Source organism: Hyalella azteca, unplaced genomic scaffold (genome assembly GCF_000764305.2).
Source record: "Hyalella azteca isolate HAZT.00-mixed unplaced genomic scaffold, Hazt_2.0.2 contig5706, whole genome shotgun sequence".
Classification (NCBI taxonomy): domain Eukaryota; kingdom Metazoa; phylum Arthropoda; class Malacostraca; order Amphipoda; family Hyalellidae; genus Hyalella; species Hyalella azteca.
In genome coordinates this window covers 168588-191515 of record NW_025935888.1, presented here as the reverse complement: position 1 = coordinate 191515, position 22928 = coordinate 168588, and the positions used below count along the sequence as shown (strand labels likewise).

Genomic DNA, 22928 nt, shown 5'->3' with positions numbered 1-22928 from the left:
TATGAACAAGCCAACATAATCCACTTCAAACCAACATTCAACATAGAAACAAGCAAGTGTCCCCTGCAAGAGCAAGTTTAAATATGCAGAAAGACAATGGCGATCAATGCATGTATCGTATACAGTATATATCATATTAAAAGGACAGCAGCAGCTCATATTATACGCAATATGGATTGAAATACAACAAATGGAAATTACAAAGAAACAGATGCATGAGTTTGGACAAAATGAAGCCTTGAATGCAAAAGTTATAATCAAACAAACAAGGAAAATACAGGCCGAGATTCCGTATTATTAATACGCTGACAAAAGTTCCTTGTGCAGTCAGAATAAACTGACAAAGGCAGTAAGAATTAAAATAACAGCTGTGACAATAATAAAAATGCAGCATTAATATAAGAGACAAAAGCAGCAATAATATGCTAACAAGTGCAGTATGAAAAAGACGCAATAATTAGCCGTGTATGTTGCAGCAAAAATAAGTTGACATATTCATCAATAATAACCCGACAACTTCAGCAATAAAAGGCAGATGAATTCTGCAATTATAAATGCAGCAATAATAGGCGCAAAATGCATAAATTTTCGGTGTGGATGCAATGCAGGAAGGCGCCGCTGGCAGGGCATTTATGCATCCTGTGCGGCATGCGATGGAGGAAGCCCTCGTGATGCTCCACATCCTCTGCCCTCACCACCGTCAGCGCTCCACCAAACTCCGCCGATTGTCGTTATCAGGATTTTTTGACCTAGATTACGAGCATTCGTTATTCAGGATTTTTGACCTAGATTACGAGCTGTCGTTATTCAGAAATTTTTGACCTAGATTACGAGCTGTCGTTAGTCGGGATTTTTTACCTAGATTACGAGCTGTCGTTATTCAGAATTTTTTTACCTAGATTCCGAGCTGTCGTTTTTCCGGATTTTTTTACCTAGATTACAAGCTGACGTTATTTAGGATTTTTGACCTAGATTACGAGCTGACGTTATTTAGGATTTTTGACCTAGATTACGAGCTGTCGTTATTCAGGATTTTTTTATCTAGATTGCGAGCAGTCGTTCGTTATTCAGGATTTTTTGACCTAGATGCCGAGCTGTCGTTATTCAGGATTTTTGACCTAGATTACGAGCTGTCGTTATTCAGGATTTTTTGACCTAGATTACGAGCTGTCATTATTCAGGATTTTTGACCTAGATTACAAGCTGTCGTTATTCAGGATTTTTTACCTAGATTATGAGCTGTCGTTGTTCAGGTTATTGACGAGCTATCGTTATTCAGAACTTCTTGACCTAGATTACGAGCTGTCTTTATTCAGGATTTTTTGACTCGGAAAACAATCTGTCGTTATTCAGGATTTTTGAGTTAAATTACGAGCCGTCGTTATTCAGGATTTTTTACCTAGATTACGAGCTGTCGTTATTCAGGATTTTTTCCCTAGATTACGATCTATCTTTATTCAGGATTTTAACCTAGATTACGAGCTATCGTTATTCAGGGTTTTTGCCTAGAGTACGAGCTTTCGTTATTCACGATTTTTGACCTAGATTTCGAGCTATCGTCATTCAGGATTTTTTTACCTAGATTACGAACTGTTGTTATTCAGGATTTTTTACATAGATTACGAGCTGTCGTTATTCAGGATTTTTATCTAAATTACGAGCTGTCGGTGTCGTTATTCAGGATTTTCGACTTAGATTACAAACCGTCGTTATTCAGGATTTTTTTTCCTAGTTTACGAGCTGTCTTTATACAGGATTTTTTACTTGGATTACGAGCTGTCGTTATTCAGGATTTTTTACCTAGATTACAAGCTTAAATTTGTTCATCTTGAACAAATAGTGACAAAATTTTCCACCCACAGCACAAGCAGAGAGCGCACGTGTGTGTCAGGATGACACACTTGAGGGCTAAAAGTGCATCGATATTTGGACACACTCATTTCCTGTATTGGAACCCTGAACGTGCACTGGAGGCATTGAAAAAATATGAGTGCGTGCAAGTAGAATTAAAATCCTTGATTTGCATACTGCAAACAAATGAAAGGAAACTTGGAAATAATGAAAAAGGAAGAAAGTTCTTAGTTTTTTGGCGTTCACCTCTTCTTAAAATTTGGTGCAAGTTTTTCACCACTTACGGTCGTCTGCACAATAACATTGGAAAAGGGTATGGTTGAGCTGGAGTTTTGATTAGGTTGGTTAATTAAGCTTTAGATCATTTCCTTGGGTAAATTAGGACCATTAATAGAACACGCTTAGTTCATTGCCGCTTATACTAAATCTGTTGTATTAACAATTAATCTTATAATCTGTAGCATCAGCGCATATTCATTTCATGTAAATTAAAGCTTATAATCTCAACCGTTAGAGCGGCGGCCAATCCACTGCATGAAGTTATAGTCAGAGCAATCGTCACAAATCCACAGCATGACCTTTAAGCTTAGGATCTGAACCGCTAATATCCTATCCACTGTATGGATATGTCAGTCTCTACCCAGTAGCGTCCTGCGCTCTGTAATAAGTTTGTTGATCGGATGTACGTAGCCAGGGCTCATGATATCATCTCTGGAAGACGCGAACTTCCATGCTAAGTTGCCGGCATTAAATAACTTCAAACACGACATCCCATTATTGCTACAGACAAATTCTTGCTCGCCAACTACTTCCCATTTCCATTAAATAGGCGATGGGTCTGAGTCTACATTAAGAAACATCTTTTGAAACGTGTTTGCAGATTCACCGTCCATGTTCAGTAGCGGCATGGGTTCACCGCACATGTTCAGTAGCGGGGTGGGTTCACCGCACATGTTCAGTAGCGGCATGGGTTCACCGTCCATTTTCAGTAGCGGGGTGGGTTCACCGCACATGTTCAGTAGTGGAGTGGGTTCACCGCACATGTTCAGTAGTGGAGTGGGTTCACCGCACATGTTCAGTAGCGGCGTGGGTTCACCGCACATGTTCAGTAGCAGCGTAGGTTCATCGTCCATGTTCATTACGTAGCGGAGTGGGTTCACCGTCCATGTTCAGTAGCGCCGTGGATTCCACATCCACGTACGTGGCCTGAACTTGGAACCCGAGGGTTTCAGCGTCGTAATTGAAATCATTAATGCTTCAAAGCAGTTGAAAAAATCTTGAACGTTATTTTCTGCAGTAGACGGTTGTGAATTTCTGTGCTGTGTGAGCGTGAACATAGACTAGCCGGCCACCACACATAACTAGCGCGGTTGGATTTGAAAATGAATGGTGAGAAAACGAAACGTACATATATACGTGAGCATACGAATCCATGATACTTTCAGTGCAGAAGGGAATAATCAAACTATCGTCATAATGACGTCAGTATGTCAAAATTATGAGACATAGAGCGTGACAAAAATAATTAATTCTAAGTATAAGGCTAGCAGAAGACTTGGAACATTAATTCGAGTTGCATATTCATTTTTCACAACAATGTCACTGTCAAATCTACTAGTGTAGGGTTTTTGTAGCACAATAGTTATTATAGCCCTTAATTCGGAAGCACTGTTAACATAAATTTACGACAGCAGTTTCAATAACCAAAAAGTTGAAAAAATGCGGCGAAAGCGGTAAAACTGTACAAAACCTATTTTGTTAGAACAAAAGCAGGTACCGCAATCATAATACAGCGATACCTAAGTTACATGATATATTGACCATCTAAACACTAATTTTGTACCATAGTTGCTTAAGTTACATCAAAATTATGCCGCAGCTGCAACTCTAATGTAGCCAAAATACTATAACATCAGCTACATCACAACTAGACCTTCAAATAGAACAGTTACAAAGCTGTTTGAGCACATTTACACTATTGATAAATCACTTTCTCCTTACCTATTACCCTATTATCGCAGTACCTATGTTATGGCGACCTATTACCCTACACGATATTATGGCAGATTCTTCACCCATATAAAAGAGCTAAGCCGCAATAGCGCCATATACAGCGGACTTGGCCCATTTATAGGAGCTACACAGCATTTGCATCACACTTTTACCGCAGTTATACCGTTGCTGGGCATCAGTTATTTCAACGTTGGGCGGCAGTTACATTACAGGTACGACTTATTTACACTCAGTAACAGCACTGCAACACCAAGTTACAGCACTGCAAAACTAAGTTACAGCGGTGACACTCCAACTACAATAGTTACACCCCAGTTACTCCCCAGTTACTTCCCAGTTGCACCCCAGTTACACCTCAGCTACACCTCAGCTACACCCCAGTTACACCCCAGTTACACCCCAGTTACACCCCAGTTACACCCCAGTTACACCCCAGTTACACCCCAGTTACACCCAGTTACTCCCCAGTTACACCCTAGTTACACCCCAGTTACACCTCAGTTACACCTCAGTTACACCCCGGCAGTTACACCACAGCAGATTTAAGCGCATTAACCACTCAGACGTTCTCACCTGGCTCGCCATAGAGACGACCTCCCGGCCCGATTGTCTCCATTAGAATTACAGATGAAGTCTTGTCTTATTGAACCCTTTGCAGCCTCGCTCCCGGCGGTAGCTGCTTCGAGAAAACTTCTTACGACTTATTTCCATCAGTTTTATTCATTCTGCATGATGAACAACACTTTTTCCATGCATTACAAGTACCGGGCTTCTCTTCTATGCTGTGCATGGTTGCCTAGGTGGTGCTAAGCAACGTACACGAGAATTCGATTATTTCAATCCTATTCGATTTCGACGAAATATGGATAGTCAATTATAGTTCAGCGCCCAACAGGAAAGCATCGAGAATTAAATTTTTACCCGTCGTTGTTGCCTATACACATACCTTACATACCTAATCGAAATTTTAAAAGAAATTTTCGTAACAAAAATTCAGCTTACAGGCAAATTAGAATGCCTGATAGAATTAAAAATAAGTATTTTAACTGACTCCAAACTTTAAATATATAATAGTTAAGTTATCGGATGAATATCCATTTTGACGTGACTTCTGATACTCGTGAGTCGCTGCGATAGTTTCCTCCCAGGATAAGCACAAACTATCAGTTTCTATTTTCCGTTACCATGCATAAACCGGTACGAAAACGTAATAATCATACGTTGTCAGATGAGCATGCACCAAAGTTACAGTGAGCACGAATGTTACAGTGAACATCGAAGTTACAGTGAGCACCAAAGTTATACAGTGAGCACCAAAGTTATGGGCGATGCTGAACCTACTGGTCGGCCGTTTCAATAAGGAATAAATATAGTAACCAATTAAATTCCCAGAACGAATGAGAAAGCCCCCGCGGGGTAATTTGTTGTACAGAATGCCCGAGCAAATGAGCGTACGGAAAGCATCCATAAATTTGTTTTATGCTACACGGAATTAACGATCGGTCCAACGATCGCTTTAATTAAGCCCGTATCTTGGATACTCCACTTTGTTTCAGTCGTGGATGAGGATAAATTTAATTTAGTCAATGAAGATAATGAATTTTTTTCATCTATTATTGGCTGTAGCTATGCACCATATATAGCACTGGTCTGGGATGTTTGGTGCAATCAAAATCATATGCTCGTTAGGTCTTAATGGTATCACTGCTGCTATCAAAAAGACTTGTCTGGTTGTTTTCGGTTTAAATTAAACCGTTCCATTTCACTAAACAATTATGGATATCTCTCATGAAAATATTTTCTTGGAAGTTTACTGCAAAGGTAGAATTCATGCGTGTGAAATTAAACCTTCTATAAATCATCTGGTTCCCATTAGCCTGAGAAAACGATAGTCTGGTATCTGAAAGTTTCGCATGGGCGACAGTTGCGATTGTCCTGACATATTTGGCAGCTCAAGACATCGATTTGAACACAAACGAGTCTGGGAAATTCTTAAGCTTGTGAGAAAATCTTGAAAAGACGTCCCCGGAACTGGTCACGCAGGCACCGATTTTTTGAGAGTCATTTTTTGAGTTTGGCGCAGCTGCGCTACAAGACGGAATCCAAGGGGAAGTGAAGTGGATGGCTTAAAAATCTTGCAATGGATTAGGAGATAAAATTGCGTCCACTGCGACGTTACAGGGAACACAGGAACTTTCGAAAAGATGAGGGAGAAGCGCAAGAATGCGGTAAGGAGTGCAGAATAGCGACAACACAGAACGGAAGAGCACGTCTGAAATGCAGATCCGGTTTGCCACTCAAAAGACGCGCCCTCGCGACTCTGGTCGAGTGTTTGATTAATTTCTTAAGGGGTTAAAATTCGTGGTAAACTGTTTACCCGTGAGATTATTTTCGAACGGACCAGAATGTAAAGATATGAGAATGAAATTAAAATGCTAAACTCACAGCTGCTCCGGGCGTCCAAGTTAGGAAGAATATGCATTAGAAGCTCATTGTCGACCAAAAAAATAAAAATTAGTGACTACATTCGTCAAAAATTATCAAATCTGAGTTGGGATTGGCAAATATCGACGGTTAATCCAGCAGGAGCTTTCATGCTTGTGTTTGAGAATAACTTGCACTCTGGTGGAACTGGTCAGAGTGTTTGCAGATGAGAAATTATTTGGCAATTTCGTTGAAACCGTTTCATGAGGTTTTCCGTTGAACTCTGCTAACAATTTTGTTGAGTTAGAAATTTAGTGTCAGAATTGTTTGAAGTTTAAATCGGAATGTCTAATGCAAAATTGTTTTTCTGTTCATATATTATGCATCTCAATCAAAGAGATTCAATCAATCATTATATATCAACCTCTCAATCAATCATTATATATCAAAATATATTATACATCAAAATCAAATCTTCACGATATCATTTGAATTTAAAGGAAAATTGGCTCATGTCAGCGCGTGTGTATGCAAAACCCGGAGTAATGGGACATTCCCAAGATAATTGAGCTTTCAGCCTGAGTTATTTTAGTTAGATAATAAACTACATTTAGAGAATGAGTTAGGGATTAAAGCGCCATTGCGTAACGCTTTAAGCTATTAAATGACGCTATTTATAAGCTATTGAATGACGCTTTAAGCTATTATAACGCTTTATGCTATTAAATTAAATTTCATGTACTTATTATTCCATCACCTATTCTTGATTTTGCGATTTTATTCAAAAATAAACTAATTTCACTTTGCTGTTTGTACGAATTGTAATGTTCAGCTAATTTCGTATCCTGAGACTACTTCAAAAGAATATGTTAACCTATGAATTCATTTAGAAAGTTATTATGAAACAAAAAAGAAACAATTTTGTTTCGCTCTGGTCAGGGTGGATAAAATTGGTTTTCAACGGATATTTAATTTGACTGGAATTATATAGTGGTTAACCTAGCGAGTTTTCACATTAACTATCTTAATAAGATTGGAATTTGGCCTCGAATTTGGGTTTAATTGGGCCGACACGAAACAAATTGTATTTTGGATTCAAAGCTCGTGATTTGCATTGATGTAAATTATTTCTTAAATGTCTATCAAGTTTCTCTGCGAACTGTTAAGCTGATTTGATTCCAATAGTCAGCAGCGGTCATTTTAAATCGATTAAATGTTTTATACAATATACGAGGTAAAAAATTCGTCTTGGGTCTGTATCATATGATTGTATAATATAATTTTGAAATGATTTACAATTAAAATCGTACGTTTTTTCAGTTGTTTTTTATAGACTGAGCTTGTGTTGTTGGGCTAAGATATTAACGCTAGTTCCAATATGTTATCAAGAGATCGAACTAATTCGTCCTGAAGCCGTTTTCGTGTTCGTAAAGCTTGTCAGCAACACAGCGTGGGCGGCGACAGCAGCGATAGGCTGCCCTCGATCACATGACCCATAACTTTCGATCAACGTCGGATTAAACGTTGTTTTGTAGAATCAGCGTAACATATAAACGTTGTTTTGTAGAATCAGCGTAACATATAAACGTTGTTTTGTAGAATCAGCGTAACATAGAATCAACGCCACATAAACGTTGTTTCGTTGAATCAACATTACCCAAACGTTGTTTTATTGAATAAAACTTACAAAAGCGTTATTACGTTAATTCAACGTTACATAAACGTTGTTTCGTAGAATCAACATTGCCAAAACGTTGTTTCCACGTTACATAAACGTTCTTTAAACGTTACATAAACGTTGTTTGAACGTCATCTGCCTGGTGTAGTCCGGCCATCGGAGCATGGCGCTGCCAGACGAAGCCCTCATCGCTTGTCAGAATATTTGCAGGATCTGCGATACGCGCGCTGCTGCGCACGACGGTTTTGGTGAGAAATACGCACCTACGCGTGCGCGTTTCACGCTACGCTTGACGCATGACAGGTCGTGACACGCAGCGGAGGTTGCATGGTAGCGCGCGCGATGCGTTACAAGTCTTCTAATGTGGTGTTAATTGTGGACTTGAATTATGCATAATCAATTATGATTTATTATTACGTGAAAAAAGTTATTGATAACGCCGTATCTTGATATTTATTATCAGTTCGTCGCTTTCAGTATTTCAAGTGATTTTAACTACACAGAATGGCACTAATGAGCATAGTGATAATGTTGATGATAGCCTATAGGCTTGGTCCAGCCTAGAGATAGTCTAAATGTGTACAGACACGACAAGCGTACACCGAGACGCGCATTATATACGTTTAAGTAGCGCGTTATGGTCTGTTTGTTGTCCACGGCTACAAAGGATCATAAATAATCCTTACTTCCATCCAAGACATGAATTTCCCAATAATGGGACTTGCCTAATGAAATGTGTCTCAATGGGGCGCTTAAAAAATTTACTGCATATTAATTATCCTAATAAAACGACAGGTAAAAATGGATTGTTTCAACTATTACTAATATTTGCTCATATGCATTGAGGTATTACTTTAATCTAAATTGAACACGTGATAAATTCCTCCTTTTGGCGAATTTTTCCCTCAATTTTGAATGAACGAAGTTATTCACTAGCGCTACAGTGAAATGCAATAAAAACTATCAGTTGCACAAAAAGCCTCGCTTTAAAACGAACTAGCGATGCTTCTGCAGCAAATCAGGACAAGACAGATCGCGCCTGTCGCTGCAGAGTTGCAGAGACAGACGAGTTCCATCTGTCAAACAGGAGGCAAATTCTTGCGTGTAGCTACCATATTTCCGATGTTGGAATTTCAAAGGATCCTCGAAAATACTTTGTCTTCGTTAGACGTATTTGTAAATCTTGATTCTCAATTGATATTAACCGAAATTAGTTTTGCTTCATCTTTGGTCTTTAAAGCCAAAGGTAACGAGTGCTGGTAACTTGAATGTCGGAAAATTAGTTTAAAATTATATACAGAAAGTTCATTCACTGGAAGTATTTCATGGCCGGAAAGTTAAAAACATTGGCGTAGCTTGTCTAAGATTTGATGATGTATAGTGATTGTAGACTAATTTCAGCGTCCGTCCGCTATGAATGTTTACAACATTACCGCGTTAATCTACTTGTTAATCAACCTAACTACGTTAATCTACTCGTTAATCAACCTAACCACGGTAATCTATTCGTTCCAGTAAGCAAAAAAGTCCATTTGCTGACGCAGTGGCTTGTCAAAAAATAAATTTCTTTCATGCACAAAAAAAAAAAAAAGAATTACTTTATAGATTTATTGTTTCACTTACAAAACAGGTATCGTTGCAATTAAGTAACGATTTCTCTTATAAAGATATGGTGAATTTTTGTGGTATTGTGTTTGCTTTTAAATTCCTGAGTAACGTTTCACTGGTAAATCAAGTATCGCTGCAGGTATCGTTTCACTAGCAAGTCTGAAATCATTCGTGCAGGTTTTATCTTGTACAATCAGCCAATGATGCTCCACAAGAACTTCATTAAGGGGACGGTCTAACCTAAATTGGAGATAGCCTATAACTCCTAAAGTTATTATCCGATCATCATGAAACTTCACATTCAAACGTAAAATGTAAAAATAAAAACATTTTACTTCTATGAATTTTTCGAAAAAATTGATAGAAAACAAATAGTATTACAGAAATACTCTCCTCGTATTTCAACAGCCAAGATGACCGTACATTATCTGCCTCTCAGAAAAGTGTTCCTCAAAAGCCTGTGTCTTGATGCTTGTAATGAGGAGATTAACGAGCGATGGCCGTGCCGAACAAACACGTACTCTTATATAACACAAGGCTGAATAAAGCTTATAATCTGTGACCTCATGCGAGATTAAAACTCAGCCGCCTAAGTGTTGCTTGCTTGTACTCAATTCTTGTATTTTCAACTCAACTTAAATTTCGAAAAGCTAATTTAAACACGAGATTTTTCAATGTAAACGTCGTGTTTAGCTTTAAGTTGATCGCACAGCCTCAAATTTTTCTTATGATACTTTCGACTTTTGCTATTTCTTGCTTTGAGCACAATTCCCCAGAATTATTGATCTTTTAATTAATATATCGCATTTTCACAAAAAATCAACATAAGTTCCATCAAACATCTCATGGAGGAGCGTATGATTACCGTCGCAATATTACACAACATATAGAGTAAGTACGGTTTATAAATAACCAGTCCTGCTGAGCTCAAATGTATAGAAATTACACGAGGTTGTTTGCCTGCTCTACGCTCGTCATCTGAGCCTCCGTAGCCTGATATAGCCTGCAGCCAAACATTGTAGCTACTTCCACACGCTTAAATTTATGGATCAAAAGGTCCATTTAGTGAGTCACTTTCTTACCCAACCATTAACGCAAGCCCACAAAGGGTACAAATATAGTTGGACTAAGTCACATTTATCTCTCTGAGTGTTGTAGTTCGTGTGATTAGCCGATTGCTAACTTATGAAAGTGTTTACTGTTTAATTGTATTGATTGTTATATATTCTGCGCGAAATTTTCAGAATTTTCATCGTAAGAGAGGCAATTATTTTTTTACATTATCTGTATTGTCAATCCAAGCCCGTCTATCACGATCTACTTTGATCGCTCAATTCATACCGTCTATCTCAAGCGAAGAAGAATTTTGAGCAGATATCAGGCAAGGTTGATGTAACAGATCAAAAAATCTGTAAAATTTGCTATAACTCCAATGAGATTCTGTGAGGCGTCGTACATGTGCGCTGATTTAATTATTCATTATTTCTGACTATTCAGTATTTGCTAATTGCTAACAAATAACGAGGTAAACTGCACCGTTCTAGAGGTGCTATATAGAAGGCCGATCGTGGGCATGTCGACCTCTTTCAATATTCAAGAAATTTGTCTCCTTGATTTACGTAAGTATCCAATATCGTCAGATTTAAATCAATAAACCTATCAAAGTCCATTAAAGTAGATGTACTTTTCTTACGTCAACCAAACGCCACTTCACAATTTATACTTTTACTTAACTATCGGAGGATGATCGTCTGCCATTCAGTGGCCAGCGATAGGCCAGCCAATATATTTTTTGGGTAATTGTCATGAAGATAATTTTTCGGTAAGGTTGTGTATTCATTTTAGTACATTATGTCATTTTCCTGATGATTATTCCCTATGAAAAACACTATAAATTCTTTTTTGTAGAAGAAGAAGAGTGGAACTATCCTTCAATTATAAACTATCCACTTTACCATGAAGAAGAAATAAAAATAACGCACATCCCATCGAACATTGTGCAATTAGAGTTTCATATTTCATAATGGTTCTATTTAAAATTTACTACACTATGTGTTATCGTTGTACATCTTTGTGATTGCTCTGTGAATAAGACTACCAAGTAAAGCAACGTACGCTGAGGGAGCAGACATCTGATAACCGCGGTCGATTGCACAAAGGCATGTCTCGTCTGTGTGGATTGTAGCGTCACTTATTTTGGTGCTTTTTCTGCCATGCAAGAGCACCCTCATCATTAATCATAGAGTCATGCCACTACAGATACGGTGACTGTGGAAAAATTACCCCAAAAACCCCTCTTCAACGAAAGGAGTGAAGGAACAGCAAAGAAGCTCTGGGTCTGAATGGGTCATTTGTTTACGAAGTCGAGCCGATGTAGGGAACCCGCATGACAGTTCTGCTGCCGCACTCGCTACGCTGAATTTTCGCTAAAATTGGCCATGATTATAAAAGAAATTCGAGACTTAAGATTATAGATATTATTCTATGTGCACTTTTCTCGTTATACAAGAATAGAAAATACGTAAATTAGGTTGGAAAATTATTCTGACTTAATTATTCATATAAGCTAAATACTGAATTAGAAGGTGCGCTTAAAACTCTGTTACTAGAGGCTTACTTGGGTTAAAATATTTCGTAAGAAAAATTGTCAATGGGAAAGACATGTATTTCAAATAATGCAACTTCGTACGTTCCGAGAGGAATTTCTTTGCATGAATTTAGTTGGAAATGGCAAACCCGGTAGTTAAACTTTATCTGTGAGGAACCGAAGCTCTGCATGAGAGACCTCACACGTTTTAAATTCATTCGAAAACACATTAAAATACTTCGCAAAAAAATGATCGAATCCAACGTTAAATTTCCATGAACAAGTGAAAAAATGTGGATAAAAATCTGTGATAAAAATTTTATTTTCTACCGCAGTTTTTAAGAAATATTTTATGAAAATAACACACTTGGTATAGTTGACGAATTAAAACAGGATTAGTAAAGAAAGATTAGGTTGCCCAAGCATATTTTTTCCATTATCCGAAAACTATGGTTCTCTACAGAGATGAACGACTTTTTGATAATGGATCCATTACTCGGTAAAATGGTACGTAGTTCTTTACCGGTTAAACACAATTTGAAGAAACCTAAAGAAATTAATGAGCCAATTGTCTCCTAAGAACCGAACTCATTCTTTTCTAGAACACATATACTTAGTTTGATTGAGCAGTCGCGTTCTATACCGTGCGAAGATGCATGAGATTATACGTCATATTCAGCGTATAAATGGCGTTCGTATCGAACGTATGAATTGAGTATGAGCATCGAGCTAATTATCTGATGACATTCACTTTATTTTAAGGGCTAACTCATTAGATGATCATGGCATCGCCACCTGCAAGCTATGGCCGCATAATAAGTGCACAAAGCTGGTCCTCGATAATTATAAAGCTACGGACCACTAATTCCCAGCTGCACTATTGACGTGATTTATTTCTGTCTATTACGCGTTTGTTTGCTAATTTGATGGTGACATCTCTGATATGGTGGTGCAGCTGGTGACATCTCTGCTATATGGTGGTGCAGCTGGTGACATCTCTGTTAAGGTGGTGCAGCTGGTGACATCTTTGTTAAGGTGGTGCAGCTGGTGACATCTTTGTTAAGGTGGTGCAGCTGGTGACATCTTTGTTAAGGTGGTGCAGCTGGTGACATCTCTGTTAAGGTGGTGCAGCTGGTGACATCTTTGTTAAGGTGGTGCAGCTGGTGCTAATCAGAGCAGCGATCACAAGCCTGGTACAGTTTTCACCAGACCTCAACATAGATGATAGGATATATGTATAATTACAGTCGTGATGCTTTGAATGTATCATGTATGGAATGAGCAAATCATGCATTAGCAAATTAGATGTACGTGAATGAAGAAAAGGTAGATAAGCTGACATTTGAACTTTGATTTGAGTCATTTAAGAAAAAGTGAATTCCTACGCAGGCATTACTGAGAAATAGAAATTATTCTATGCAGATACCTCATAATTTATGATCGCATTATTCAAAATCATGAGTTTTTCAGATTAATTCTCATCTCTCCATTTGATTATTATCAATTTAGGTAATAAGTTGATTATATACGATGATCCATGCAAATTTATTCCTTAAGCTTCAATATTATAGATCGAAATTACCTGGTTATATCGTCAAAAAAATATTTTGCGATTTACTTCACGATGGAAGTGAAGTGAAGTGAAAAGTGGACGAACTTCATGATTTGTCTTGGAAGATTTTTTATTTAATTGTGATTTAATAGTTATTCTATTTGTATTTTACGATAATTGAGATGAGATCAGCTACTTTTTGTGCGAATCCACGAGCACTAAAGGAATTTCAAGTCTACGTGACCCTAGTTTTCCGTTTTTTGCTATCGGTCGTTGGAAATTTTTTTAATGATTTAATTTGGTTTGTAAAATAGATCGATGGATCCCAGAACGCGGCTGTAAAGTGGTGCCTAAATTAAGGAGCCTGCATGGCAGCTGAATAATACAGAACCTCGCGCATGAATTTATTGATCCTTTAGAAAGGCACGGCAACCCGAGACGCCGGGTTCCGTTTTTCAAATGAGCATCAGTCGGGGCGGCCGACAATGGCGTTCACAATCGAGCATGCACGAATATCTTCGAGTTTCGTATAAAAGCTCCAGAAGCTCAACGGCGAAACAGAACTTGTCTTTTTTAGGGTAATTTTTTGCATGGTTTCGACCGACTTGGGTTACTGATGTGGGAAACTTTCAAATGAGCCAATTATGAACTCATTAAAATAGGGTAAAAGGAAACCCCCCGCATGCGCGATCCTGTTTCAGTCCAGGCTTCGTTGAAGGAGCCAAATTTGCCTCCGATTAATTAACATTGATGTAGGCATTAATATTCCAGTTAATCAATCAGTGTTCAAGGCGTGAACGTTGCCTTAGGTTCTTATATATCGATGAAGACAAGTTGCGATTTTAAATAAATTGCAACATTTACGAATAAGGGACATATATACCATTTTACTTTTTCCTGTTATCGTTGTTATTGTTCTTCTCCGACACTTTTTATGGCTTCAAAATGTAATGCCTGGTAAGTTTATGCATGAAGGCAAAACAGCTCTGTTACATATTCACAATTTTACTCACTAATATATCGCAACTTGTTTCGATGACAGTGCACATCGCAGCAATTAATATATTTATCTTAATAATACATTTATGGTATAAAATGTGACCATTTAATTTCTCTATTAATTTATTGTTTACAATGCCGCATTGACCAGCACAGTAATCACAAACTAGATAAGAGCACACGGTCGACCCAAACAACCATTGGATAATAATTATTTGCACGATTGTAACTACCATTACAATAATAATATAATATGTGTATGTGCCTGGCAACGTAGACCTTACGATATACATATTCAATTAACACGCAGAATCAATGCCACCTATAGTACATATTTGGGACATAAAATACGTACAATAAACGAAATTATTTCGTCAGGAGTGAAAATTCTGAATCAATACTATTAAAAAATTCGCAACTCCTCTATACTTTTTATTTTAGAACTTAATTCTTCAAAACAAATTCATATGAAACCATTTCGTCTTAAGTAAGTAATCCGCGCTCGGCGATGCATACGAGGGCCTCGCTTTCATGTATGTCGTCAAGTCCTCAGATCGATGCAAGCGCACAAACTTGTTTAGATTAAATTAATTACTGGTGAGGCCCTGGTGCATGCATGGGGCCCTGGTGGGGCTCTGGTGGGGCACTGGTGGGGCACAGGTGAGGCACTGGTGGGGCACTGGTGGGGCACTGGTAGGGCACTGGTGGGGCACTGGTGGGGCTTTTCATCTTGAGGAACACTTTTCATCTATCATTTACATATATTTGTAACTATGCAACTGGAAAAAGGGCATTCGAAATGAGCTTTCTCTTCAATCAAGACTTAAATCTGGTACACCCAAAACTAGATATGACGAATTTTTTTACATTACAAACGGTTGGTATGTAGACGTTTTCTTTTTACCATAAACGATGAAAATGGAATTTCTAAATCGTACATTTGTAGAATTACATGCACAGTTTATTAGGCATAAGTGGAGTTGTTTCTTCTGAAGAAGGACGCGGAGAATATCGATCAATCTTTTTTCAAGACCAATTACCAAGTTTTTTTTCACAGTGAAATCGTGACTTTGAAAATAATTCTACATATCTCGAAGTGGTAGAACTGAATTTGTTCTCATTCTCAAGGCTAGGAAAAACCATGACATTTACAAACATACATAAGTTATAAGCCTTTACATTTACTAATTTTTTGGGGGGTCGCCCTAGCTGTATGTCGTCGAGGACTACCACTCAATGTTTCCAAACCTATCAAGCCAGAAGCTTCTCGGGGAGCGATCCAGCACCACATTTCGGAGGGCGATCCAGCACCAGATTTCGGAGGGCGATCCAGCACCACATTTCTGAGGGCGATCCAGCACCACATTTCGGAGGGCGATCCAGCACCACATTTCGGAGGGCGATCCAGCACATTTAGGAGGGCGATCCAGCACCACATTTTGGAGGGCTATTCAGACGCCACATTTTGGAGGGCTATTCAGACGCCACATTTTGTAGGGCAATCCAGACGCCACATTTTGGAGGGCGATTCGGACGACACATTTTGGAAGGCGATCCAAACGCCACATTTCGGAGGGCGATCCAGACGCCACATTTTGGAGAGCGTTCCCGACGCCACATTTTGGAGGGCGATCCAGACGCCACATTTCGGAGGGCGTTCCAAATGCTGAAATTATGAAGGTTATCCGGACGCCACATTTCGGATAGCGACCCCGACGCCATATTTACGATGAGAACTGCCCCATTGACGACGGTAAGCGGCATCTGTTGCAGCTGCTGCAGGGCGGCTGCAACGGCCGTATTTTTAGGCGCATCTCAAAAATGTAGGCCGATAACTCGTGATTTGTTTGACGCAAGCGTTTGTCTGTTTTGGCGTGCCTAACGAAGCTCATTTCCTACCCCTACGTTTTCATGCCGTAAATCTGCAGGCGAAAAATATGATTTAACGACCCCTATTCAACTGTCCTATTTAACCTGCATAATGCAGCCCCTTTCGATGGTATAAAGTATTTTTCAGCGATTGGTGTACTGAAAGTGAAATGAAAGATTCGTGCCCTGTGTATTTCTCATCAATTTGAAAAATTTATAATAAAGCGAGGACTGATATTTATTTGTAATGTTATTCAAAAACTGGTGCCATTATTCGTTAAAATGATTTAATATAAATAGAATTGTACAGCCACCGCCCGTGAGCAACTTAGTTATATTTTTTCAGAGCCATGAGACCTACATTATCAGCATACAATATCCGCATAAACATTGTCATCAACTAAATTTTACGGAATTCAGTGTACATGAGGAGGACGGCTTCAATTTCAAACAAAAAGTGCCAAAATTTCCGGTTACAGATATATATTAATGTTTGATATGAAATATTTCTTACCAAAAATAAATGAAAAATATGTTCCTCTCCAACCCCTTAACGAGCATGATAATGGCGGCTGGAAAACTAATGTTTTGGAATCGCTTGGTGCAGCGCAGGCGCTCTATGCAAAGCAGGCAAGATTTATCATGTGAACCTCACGACAGTTAACGGCTGTCACAATGCCCACCCTGCGCCATGTCCCCACTGCTTCGTGATAAAAAAAAACTAACGTCAAAAAGGGTCAGCGAGTTTTTGACTTCCTCGATCTGAAACGATAACGTCAACTTACCGAAAAAAATCACAGAAATACATTATTCCTAAGGTTTCAATAAAATTTACTGTAAAACTTATAAATGGCTACAGCAAAAAAAATTAAATTGTATGTAAAGATAAACGCAAGCTGGGCATCAATATATTCAACCTACGCTGCTAACTAAATTCACGCATAGATCAAAAAGTTCTGACCAATTTTTTTATATTTTTTTATTATGAAAAGCACACATAAGAGACTTTGGGCCGCTGCAAATTCCGTTATCATGTCATCAATAAAGACTAGCTAAAGCCCAGGTTCCTAAGAATAAATTCATTGACTGCCCATCCCATCTCAACCACAAGAAAAAATCCTACCCAAAATCCCCGTAACTAAATACAAACTAAAATAAATAAACTTCTGACCACGAGAATCCTAAGAAATTAGCCGGGCAGAAATTAACCTCCATGTTGCAATGGTTGTCGACCCAGTGACTTACATTCTCAGTACAAGTAACTGTGCAGAAAATTGGCCCCAGCAGCCTCGAGTAAATACCAGACAACTGTGTTATTCTTATGGTAGTTTTCGAGAGAAGTTCCCTGCCTTGTTTAAAAGTTGGCGTGGACGACTTGAAAGTGAGGATAAGGCCGTCGCGGCAAAAAAATTACCCATGACTGAAATACGAGTAAATTCACTTGACTTTTTCAACTGAGAGTTAAGTAGAGGTTATTTTTTATAAATTTTTGTTAAATTTGTTATTTATGCATAGTGTTTAACTCACAACACGCAATATATACACTTTTTTCGTTTTTCAACTGCGATATTTATCAATATCCCATTAATTTTCTATATAAATGCTAAAAAAAGCTAAGTAAATCTCAAAAAAAAAAATGAACGCTTCTTTCGCCAAACGCTGCCCAGGTGAACGGTAAAATGCATGTTTGTCTTAAAATTCTAGACGGTTTTTTAGGGATATTTACCCGGCTTGAACGGGATCAAAATTAGCATAATTCTCATGGCATAAGCAGGCGAACTGCCGGAGCAGTGACGCCGCAGTGATCTAAACCTGGCCTGTAATTATCCAGTGTCTCTGCCTGGTCCAGCCACTGCTGCAGTGAGGCTGGGGAGGCTGATGAGGCTGGGTGAGGCTAGGTGAGGCTAATGCGGCGACATGTGAGGCTGATGAGGCTGGGTGAGGCTGATGAGGTTGTGTGAGGCTGCATGAAACTAATGCGGCTACATGTGAGGCTGATGAGGCTTTGCGAGAATAGCTGCGGCTATATGTGAAGCTGATGATACTGGTAGAGTGAGGCTATGTAAGGTTTATGGCGCTGTGTTGTGAGGCTATCGACGGCTTTGTAAGGTTTCTGTGAGGCTTTAACTATTGTAATTGTGTGTAAGATTCTTTATACTAGCCAGCTGATATATATACCAGATACATATACCAGCTACATACTGTACATCAGTTTCATATACCAGCTAAATGTACCAGCTCCAGCTATAAAATGTATAGCTGGTATACATTACAGCTGGTATACATTCCAATGTTATGTATACCAGCTACATCTACCAGATCTACCAGCTACATAAACCAGCTACATATACCAACTACATATACCAGCTTTATCATAAAAGATCGTGAAAACTGCAATTCGAAATAAATTTTCGCGGAGAGTTGGGTTAAGCTCAAAATACCAATAAATGACATCATGACATGATTAAATTTCAATTGTAAATTGCTTTTATTCAAGTTAATTCACGTCACATTAGAGCTCTGGACGTTTCTTAATATATCGTTGATTTAATTATTCAATTTTGAATATTTGATTTTACACAACACTGAATTTTGCAAAATATTTCAATCCAAAAGGTACAACACAACATTTTAGGATTGTTTTCATTCAGTTCTAAATTTTCGAGCACGGTACTCAATTGTCGGAAAGTTTTATCTAGTTTAAGGACCACTTCTAATGACTATGTTCTTAATTTTGCATGCCGCCTCATTCCTCACTTGAGATCCCACTTTCCAAATCGAAGAGAGTCCTTCATTAGGAGGAAAGTTTGCCTGTCCCTCATTTATAGATACATTAAAATGTCATGATAATGGAATAACTGTTGTGATGGAATAAGTGCTATAATAATGGAAGTGTTTCAATCTTTGTGTTGGAGTTCGATAAACAAAGTAGCGCGTCTACGGTACCACAATATGGGTAGCGAGCCGCGCTCGAGACCACAATGCGAGCAAAGTGTTCCGTTTGCCGCCACAACCCTGTTTAAAAGTAGTTCAAAGGCAGCAGTGCTCAAAGGTGATTCAAAGTATTACAGTTTAAATGTGTCGCTGCTGTTATAAGGGTATTGAGGCACCTAAAACAACAGTGCTTGAATAATGAAAACTACGAAGGCATTCAGGCACATTGTCCTATATTGTCACTCAAGTTGTCCAGAGTTGAAGAGCCTCAGCCCAACGAAACATGCATTGTTGAGTCCATGTTCTGTATTAAAGGAAAAATAGTGCACCAGGTGCCGTGCTGGCGATCAGGATGGCAGGGACACTCTCGTAAGAAACTTTGCTCATCTTACCAAGTCATATTCATCTCGGTTTTTGGTGGATTTTGTAAATGCGTTTTTTCTTAAGATCATATTCCTTATGGTAAACCTCAGATGGTTACGATTTTTTTTAAGCCGAGGTTTGCACATATGCAATAGTTTCTGTCATCTGTTATACTGAACTCACAGATTAAGAAATTTAGTCAGTCATGCAAGCCTCAGTCATTTTCAGCAACTAAATTTCTCGATTTTTAGTAAGAAAATATGGATCAAAAAGCATCGCAGCTCAAGCTGGTCCACAGTGGAGGGCCAAGTTAGAGTATCACGCAGGGTAAGAATATGATGTAGGATAATTTAGCCTATGAATTTAGCATTATCTTTATCAGCATCCAACATGATGAACATTGCTGGTGTTTGAATGAAAAATCTGCTAGTCTGAGTGTGTTTGACTAAAATTTTGATAACTAAGCTATTAATGAATTAAAAATTTAAGAGCTTACACCATTCTTTAAGGAAGAAATTTTTCTCACGTTTTGGAATCGGACTTTTGAATACAATGACTGCTCAAAATATGATCGAGCTGGGGTGTAGGCCGCCTACTGTTAGGCCTTCCTATAGGCATTAATATTCAAACTAATGTCAACTGGAACTATGATTGCGAGCTATCAAACCATATGCCGACCATGGAAGGCACAATTCACATAGGCCTAGGCATGCTCCGTCACAGAGGCCTCTTTTCAATTGAGCAAAGCAACTCGAGATTTATGGCCTGACGAATTTCAAATGATATGCTAAGTCCTCAGAAGGAGAAAAAAGCTGTGCAGATCTTTAGCAGGGAACGGCGTGTATGTGCGTAACGACGTTTAAGCGTATGCGAACCAACGCATGTAAATGGAGGTCTCTTCAGCAAAAAACTGCTTGTTTATATCAAAGGCTTAGGCATATTTCTAGGGACATTCTTGTCTACGCTGCTGAATTTTCGGGATGAATAATTTGGCATCAGGAGAAGCTTTCATCGTAAAGTGCAAGCTTTGCTTGGTTTGTGGGAAGGAAAAATAAATGAACCATGACTGGCGGCAAAATAAATATGAATACCTCGACTGCACGAACGTCGCAGTGTTATCAAGAAGATGTAAAGCCCGCTAGAATTTCCTGTATGGGCCTTAGATTTATTTATTCGATCCCTAAATATAGTTCTTCTATAAAATCTCGTGGATTCAGACGCTATAATTGCCATCGTGTTTAGAGTTTTCATATTACCGACCTTCAAGAAGAACTCGAATCGACGTATAGAAGATTGTAGGTTACATTTTTCGGCATTTCTTGTTTATTTTAGGCTCTACAGCCTAAAATTTGCGTAACATTCCCCGCCAAACAACACGCACACGGGTATTGTTCCGCTGGTGTTCCATCAGCACAACGAAGATTCGTATGCATCGACCTCGAAAAAATTCCAAGCAAGCATGCATTCAAATTAGCGAAGCCAAGCTGGCCTCGAGTCGCAGACGAAAAGGGAAAGCCCAACATGGAAAAAATCTGCGGCAGTTGTGCGCTACACTTTTTAGCGAGGATTTTTTTCATGTAGCTCTTTTGCATCTCACGGGACGGTTGAAGGCAAGCTACATCTGGCATACTATACTCTACAACTCCGTCCCAACTTACCGCTGACCGAGTAGATCATCGACGATCACGTCTAAGTTCCCGCTAACCGAGTAGATCACCGACAGCTCCTTCCCGATTTCTTACTGACCGAGTAGATCACCGACAGCTCCGTCCCAATTTCCCAATGACCGAGTAGATCACAGACAGCTCCGTCTAATTTCCCGCTGACCGAGTAGATCACCGACACAGCAGCTCTGTCTAATTTCCCGCTGAGCGAGTAGATAACCGACAGCTCCATCCCAATTTCCCAATGACCGAGTAGATCACCGACAGCTCCGTCCCAATTTCCCAATGACCGAGTAGATCACCGACAGCTCCGTCCCAATTTTCCACTGGCCGAGTAGATCACCGACAGCTCCGTCCCAATTTCCCACTAGCCGAGTAGATCACCGACAGCTCCGTCCCAATTTCTTACTGACCGAGTAGATCACCGACAGCTCCGTCCCGATTTTTACTGACCGAGTAGATCACCGACAGCTCCGTCCCAATTTCCCACTGACCGAGTAGATCACCGACAGCTCCGTCCCAATTTCCCGCTGGCCGAGTAGATCACCGACAGCTCCGTCCCAATTTCCCACTGACCAAGTAGATCACGACAGTTCCTTCCCAATTCACCGGTGACCGACCAGTTAATCGATGACTGAGCAGATTGTCACTATAATAGCTACGGGATTTGTTAATGAAGAAAAAGTTAGATCCAAGCTGATTGAGGTTCAATATTCCACCAAAATGGTTCTTGATCATTTAGATGAGACCAAATATTCGATAAAAATCACTAAAATATTTAAATTAATTTCACTAGCAATAAACGCCAAACAATCAAGACCTGACCAAAACTCCGGCCAAACCTGGCCAAATTGAAATTTAATTAGGTTTCTATGGTTTGGATAACATCATGCTATGAAGTTCCGGTCATGTACAGAAAAATACCGCATTTGGCATTGTGACGACCTAAAAAATAGCAGTGTATTAAGAACTGTGAAGTCAGTTAGAACAAAGATATAAAACATTAGAGGAAGAAATAACATGAACAATAGAGAGCTGTGACGGTAGAAATAACATAAGCAATAGAGAGCTGTGAACGCACAAATAACAAACAAGAAAAAGCTCTGATGGCAGAAATAACATGAACAATAGAGATCTGTGACGGTAGAAATAACATAGCCAATCGAGCTGTGAAGGCAGAAGAAGTAACTAACAATAAAAAGCTCTGAAGGCAGAAATGACATACAATATGTGATGGCAGATTAAGTTACTAACAATAAAAAGCTCTGAGGCAGAAATGACAAACAATATGTAATGGCAGATTAAGTAACTAACAATAAAAAGCTCTGAAGGCAGAAATAACAAACAATATGTGAAGGCAGAGTAGGTCCAGCGCAGATCACACCC

At 39.0% G+C, this 22928-nt stretch overlaps 1 protein-coding gene across 1 annotated transcript; it reads right to left on the bottom strand.

Annotated features, from left to right (window-relative positions):
- Positions 1 to 2672: 2672 nt before the first annotated feature.
- Positions 2673 to 2984, bottom strand: LOC108675296. The gene has a single exon (XM_018163300.1). The coding sequence runs from the start codon at positions 2982 to 2984 to the stop codon at positions 2673 to 2675; it is 312 nt and encodes a 103-aa protein (XP_018018789.1).
- Positions 2985 to 22928: the final 19944 nt, after the last annotated feature.

Coding starts and splice junctions, on each gene's coding strand:
- LOC108675296 (XM_018163300.1), bottom strand. CDS start 2,984: ATGGACGATGAACCTACGCTGCTACTGAACATGTGCGGTGAACCCACG.